This window comes from Gossypium hirsutum, chromosome D12, assembly GCF_007990345.1.
Source record: "Gossypium hirsutum isolate 1008001.06 chromosome D12, Gossypium_hirsutum_v2.1, whole genome shotgun sequence".
In the NCBI taxonomy this organism is placed as follows: Eukaryota; Viridiplantae; Streptophyta; class Magnoliopsida; order Malvales; family Malvaceae; genus Gossypium; species Gossypium hirsutum.
This window is the reverse complement of record NC_053448.1, coordinates 25,354,438-25,360,942: the sequence shown is the minus strand read 5'-3', so window position 1 is coordinate 25,360,942 and position 6,505 is coordinate 25,354,438. Positions and strand designations below refer to the sequence as shown.

At 39.7% G+C, this 6,505-nt stretch overlaps 1 protein-coding gene across 1 annotated transcript; it reads right to left on the bottom strand.

Moving 5' to 3' along the window:
• Positions 1-294: 294 nt before the first annotated feature.
• Positions 295-5,425, bottom strand: LOC107941086 (uncharacterized). Its single transcript, XM_016874605.1, has 4 exons — positions 5,053-5,425; positions 4,671-4,978; positions 502-599; positions 295-385 (listed from the first exon to the last, which is right to left on the bottom strand). The coding sequence occupies exons 1-4, from the start codon at positions 5,423-5,425 to the stop codon at positions 295-297; spliced, it is 870 nt and encodes a 289-aa protein (XP_016730094.1).
• Between the last annotated feature and the right edge of the window lie 1,080 nt (positions 5,426-6,505).

Below are 6,505 nucleotides of genomic sequence, written 5' to 3'. Positions count from 1 at the left end.
CCTCTAAACGGCGTCGTTTATCAGGACGAAATTGAAATTGAAAATAAATAAAAGGGGTAAATAAAAAAATGAAGAAAACTTAATTGAAAATATATTAAAAGGCGGAGGGGCCAAAAATGCAATTTTCCCCTCCGTTCAAAAAACACGCAGATCCTAGGCCGAGTCGGGTCGGATTCGGGTCAACCCATGCCCTAAAACGACACCGTTTGGAAGGGCTATTTAAGCCACTATCTTTCCAAAAAAAAATCATTCTAAGCCTTTTTCAAAAACAAAAAAAAACAAAAAAAAAACCTTTTAAAAAACTCTCCCCTCCCCAGTCGTCCGGCCTCCAGTCCGGCCATCAGCCACCGCACCGGCCATCGGCCTCCGGTGACAGCACCGCCGTCTGCGGTGGTCGGAAAAGGAGAAAATCTTCTATTCGTCCCTTCGAAGCCCCTAAACCCAGATCCGGGCTCAAATTTCCCAAAATCGACAAAGAAGTCCTAAAAAAACCCTAGAAACCTTTCGGCTTCTAACCGTCTGTCCTTGGAGACGGACCTCGACCTTCCATAGAGTTTCAGAAGCGAACCATGGTGAGTATCTTCACCTCTTAGTTTATTCTATTTCAAGAATAAAAATAAAAAATAATAATAAAACGAAGTGGAAAAAAAATCAACCTTTCGCCTTTTCGATTGGTTTTCTGTGTTAGTTTCAGTTTGCACTTTCTGTGTAACAATGCTGTGTTTTTTTTATTGATCTTTTCTCCCCCTCATTACAGTATATTTAATGGCTTTTTATAGCCATTCTCAAACAATATAAAGAAACGAATCTTTTTATATCTATTTGATCTGTAAATCTTTTTTCTTTCCATATACTGCTGCTTTCTTTCTTGATGTGCAGGTTCGAAGATCGCGTGCACAAAGATTTGGCTTGTGCAAAGGGACTTGGCTGCGGCGGCTGAAGTTTCTTAGAAACCCTAGGGTTTCTTTATCTGTTTTGGGCCACTGAGTTTCGGGCCTCTGCTTTGTTTCAGTTTGGGCCCTTATGGGCCTGTTTGTAATTTGGGCCTTTTAGACCCGGGCCAAAATAGGGTATTATAGCTGCCCCTCTTTGCTCGTTATTGTGTAATGGGAACGGAGCAAAGACTTTAAAAATGCCCAATTTTTCCCGGTAGTGCTGAACTTTGGTATTCTTCTTCTTCAAGTAGCCTCATTCCTTTCCTACTGCATCTTAGAGGTATAGGAACTAATGCTTCAATCCACTCCACTGCAATGCCAGGGAGATAGGATTTGTTTATTCGGTCTGCCCTACTGCAATTTCAGGGGGATAAGACTTGCTCTCTTGGGTCTACTCCACTGCAACTTCAGGGAGATAAAACTTGCTTTCTTGAGTCTGCCCCACTGCAACCTCAGGGGGATAAGACTAGATGCGATTTGCTCTCTGCAACTGCAGAGAGATAAGATCTGTTTTAATTCGCTCCACTGCAACTTCAGGGAGATAGGATTATTGGCTTCAATCTACTCCACTGCAACTTCAGGGAGATAAGATTCACCATCTTCAGTCTGCCTCACTGCAACTTCAGGAGGATAAGACTTGCTTACTTAGTCTGCTCCACTGCAACTTCAGGGAGATAAGACTAGATGCGATCTGTTCTCTGCAACTTCAGAGAGATAAGATTTGTGATTTTAATCCGCTCCACTACAACTTCAAGGAGATAGGATTATTGGCTTTAATCTGCTCCACTGCAACTTCAGGGAGATAAGATTTGTATCTTCGATCTACTTCATGCCAATACATGAAGACAAGATCTACTACCTTTGATCTACTTCATACCGATACATGAAGACAAGATATTCTACCCTTGATCTACTTCATACCGATACATGAAGACAAGATCCGTTTTCTTCGATCTACTCACGCCAATACATGAAGACAAGATCTTCTACCTTTGATCTACTTCATGTCGATACATGAAGACAAGATCCATTTTCTTCAATCTACTTCATGCCAATACATGAAGACAAGATCTTCTACCAATGATCTACTTCATGTCGATACATGAAGAAAAGATCGGTTTTCTTCGATCTACTTTACGCCAATACATGAAGACAAGATCTTCTACCTTTGATATACTTCATGCCGATACATGAAGACAAGATCCGTTTTCTTCGATCTACTTCACGCCAATACATGAAGACAAGATCTGCTATCTCCAGCCTACTCCGCTACGTTCCAGGAAGGCAAGGCTAGTGTATTTGATCTGCTTCACTGTCGGTACAGGAAGGCAAGATCTGCTATCTGCAACCTGCTCCACTACAACCCAGGAAGGCAAGGCTGGTATCTTCGATCTATTCTCTGAGGAACATGACCTGTATAATGAATCTAAATATGTCTAGAATTAGGATGGCATGATCAAAATGCATCAAATGCTCCTAACTAGACATGTGTGAATGGTGTTTTCATGAATGTAGAATGCTATTTATTTATTTATTATTTTTTGAGAATGATCCATTTTTTTGCTTAAGTTATCATTACTCAAAGTTTATTAAAGTTTTATCGCTGATGTGCTACCACGCCTTTTGCTCGGCAGGTGTTTCCCAAGAAAACACTTGACCAGATTGCCCCCCATTGTAAACCTCTAAGTTTGATCCACTGGGATGCAAAATTTGTACCATTTTTCTCCTGCTATAACCCAAGAGTAAAAAGATTTGGCCTTTTCTCAATCCTCTGCTATCACAATTTAAGGGTACCGAATGTGAAACTCTTTGGTCTCTTACATCATTCCCAGGGTGTCATACCAAATGCTCTTGTATAACTGAAGAATTTTCTTTTAAATGGAACTTCTTCTTATTCCTTGGTGATTAAAACTTTGCCACCGATAAAATATCTTGACAAAATCTTAGACATTTCAACTTTCAAACTTGGCATGCTCTAAACGATAGTCCTGTTTCAGGTCATTGTATTATTTAGAATCTTCCAGAGTAATATGCAAAACTTCCTTTGTGAAATTTTATTAGTCCATTAACCATTATTCTAATGCAACATGCTCGCACCGAGATTATCAAATATGAATAAAAGAAAAAGAATTTATTGAGAGCAAATATCTTGAAAAGAAAAAAGATATTCAAGAACAGTGAAGAGTAAAGTATTACAAGAACAAACAAATTCTGTACAAGTAATATGAAGATTAAATGCCTTGGATATCGCAGCTTGAACTTCTCCGTGCCAACTAAGAATCATTTTAAATTTAACATGTGTTTAGGAGATCTACAGTACTTTGTTGATGCCCCAAGATGCCGTTTACCCTTTTCTTGTTAGTTCGGGTATATCAAGCTCATTACATGCCCCAATCTGGTTAATATTTGAGCCGCCCTTTTCAGGTTTTCAACTCAAACCCCCTTTGGTCTCAAGGCGCCCTTTGCGGGTTTTCACATTGACCTCTCCCTTTTTTTAAAACGCCCTTTGCGGGTTTTCACTGTGATCCCACCCACTCTTCAGGTGAAATATTTCTTGACGGAATCTGATTTTACAGGATTCGAAAAATTTTTACCATCCATCTCACTCAAAATCAAAGCTCCTCTGGAAAAAGCCTTTTTTACAACATAAGGTCCTTCCCAATTTGGCATCCATCTCCCTCTGAAATCTTTCTGCAAAGGGAGAATCTTTTTCAGCACCAAGTCTCCCTCATGAAATTCTCTAAGACGAACCTTCTTATTATAAGCTCGCATCATTCGCTTCTGGTACATTTGACCGTGACGAATAGCTTTTAGTCTTTTCTCTTCTATCAAATTCAACTGATCATACTGATATTGGATCCATTCGGTCTCATCTAGTTTTAGTTCAGCAAATACCCGGAGAGAAGGAATTTCAACCTCAATGGGTAAAACTGCCTCCATCCTATAAACCAAAGAAAAAGGCATTGCTCCAGTAGAAGTTCTGATAGATGTTCGATAAGCAAGAAGAGCGAATGGCAACTTCTCATGCCAGTCCTTATAAGTTTTAGTCCTTTTCCCCACAATCTTCTTGATGTTTTTGTTGGTTGCCTCCACTGCACCGTTCATTTTTGGGCGATATGGTGATGAATTATGGTGTCTAATATTGAACTGATTGCAGACTTTCGCTATTGTGCTGTTGTTCAAATTCAGTGCATTGTCAGATATGATCCTTTCAGGCATTCCATAACGACATATAATCTCTTTATTCAAAAACTTACTGACTGCTGACTTCGTGACATTCGCGTACGAGGCTGCTTCTACCCACTTAGTGAAATAATCAATAACTACAAAAATGAAACGATGCCCATTAGAAGCCTTCGGTGATATTGGTCCAATGACATTCATACCCTACATGGAGAAAGGCCATGGAGAGGTCATAACGTGAAGAGGTGTAGGAGGTGCATGCATTTTATCCCTATAAATTTGGCATTTATGACACTTCTTGGCATAATTGATGCAATGTCTTTCCATAGTGGACCAATAATATCCGAATCTCATGATCTATCTAGCCATGGTGAATCCATTGGCGTGTGTTCCACAAACACCCTCATGGACTTCTTCTAAGATTTCCTTAGCCTTTACAACATCCACACATCTCAACAGTACTCGATCATTTCCCCTATTGTATAGAATCTCTCTATCTAAGACATAGTCAATAGCCAGTCTCCTCAATGTCCTCTTATCATTCTCCGTTGCCTGATTAGGATATTTGCGATCCTTCACGTATTGCAATATGTCTTGATACCAAGGGCAATTATCATTCTCCACCTCTTCAATGCTATAGCAATAGGCCGGGATCTCATAAATACTGATTTGAATGGGCTTCATGTCTTCTAATTTATTCACTTTAATCATGGAGGCTAGTGTAGCCAGAGCATCAGCCATCTGATTTTCTTCACGTGGGAGATACCAGAAAGTGATATTGTCAAACTCTTCAATCAATTCCAGAACCAATCTCCGATAACGGATTAACTTTGGGTTTCTCGTTTCCCATTCTCCTTTATCTGGTATATTACCAATGTCGAGTCCCCATATACTTCTAGTGTCTTGATTTTTCACTCTATGGCTGCCCGGATACCCATGATGCAAGCTTCATATTTAGCCATGTTATTGGTGTAATCAAATTCTAACTTATTGGGGAAAGGATGATGATCCCCGTTTGGAGATACCAGGATTGCCCCAATCCCATTGCCCAACGCATTTGAAGCTCCGTCAAAGTTCATCCTCCAAGAATGATTTTCTTGAGAATCCTCCTCAGAATTTGCTATATACATCAAGTCTTCATCCGGGAAGTCAAAGTCCAGAGGCTCATAGTCTTCTAAAGCTCTGCTAGCTAAGAAATCTGCTATTGCACTCCCTTTGATGGCCTTCTGACTTGCATATACCATATCAAATTCGGAGAGTAAGATTTGCCATCTAGCCATTCTCCTATTCAGCGCTGTGGACTCCATCATATACTTTAAAGGGTCTAATTTTGAAATTAACCAAGTCGTATGATAGAATAAGTATTGCCTCAACCTCTTTGTCACCCAAATCAAGGCACAACATAATTTTTCGATAGACGAATATCTCATCTTGCAGTCAGTGAATTTCTTACTGAGATAGTATATAGCATTTTCCTTCTTTCCAGTCGCATCATGTTGACCCAACACACATCCCATGGAATTGTCGAACACCGTTAAATACAAAATCAAGGGTCTATCTGCGCTAGGTGGTGACAGAACTGGAGTATTGGATAGGTACTGCTTTATCTTTTCAAAAGCTTCCTGGCATTCTTTATTCCAAACCCCTGGATTATGTTTCTTCAGAAGACGAAATATAGGGTCACATTTCTCGGTCAACTGTGAAATGAACCGAGCAATATAATTTAGTCTTCCTAAGAAACCTCGAACTTCTTTCTGAGTATGTGGTGGCGATAAATCTCGTATTGCCTTGACTTTATCTGGGTCAATCTCAATTCTTTTTTCACTAACCACGAAGCCCAACAACTTTTCTGACCTAGCTCCAAAAGTGCATTTCGTCAGATTGAGTTTAAGTTGAAACTTCCTTAGTCTTAAGAATAATTTCTTTAGGACTTGTACATGTTCATCCTCTATTCTGGATTTGGCTATCATATCATCGACATAAACCTCAATCTCCTTGTGCATCATGTCATGGAACAAGGCTACCATGGCTCTCTGATATGTTGTACCCGCATTCTTTAATCCGAATGGCATCACTTTATAGCAAAATGTTCCCCACAAAGTAATGAATGTAGTCTTTCTCATATCTTCAAGATGCATCTTTATCTGATTATATCCTGAGAAACCATCCATGAAAGAAAAGAATGAATATCCCGTTGTATTATCCACCAAAGTATCAATATGTGGCAATGGGAAATTATCCTTCGGGCTTGCTTTGTTCAAATCTCTGTAATCCACGCACATTCGTACCTTTCCATCTTTTTTAGGGACTAGAACGAGGTTGGCTACCCATTCAGAATATTTGACCTCTTGCAAAAACCCAGCATCAAACTACTTTTTGACCTCCTC

Coding starts and splice junctions, on each gene's coding strand:
- LOC107941086 (XM_016874605.1), bottom strand. CDS start 5,425: ATGGAGTCCACAGCGCTGAATAGGAGAATGGCTAGATGGCAAATCTTA. Junction 4,979..5,052: donor ATATGAAGCTTGCATCATGG/GTATCCGGGCAG, acceptor GTAATATACCAG/ATAAAGGAGAATGGGAAACG. Junction 386..501: donor AGACGGTTAGAAGCCGAAAG/GTTTCTAGGGTT, acceptor CGACCACCGCAG/ACGGCGGTGCTGTCACCGGA.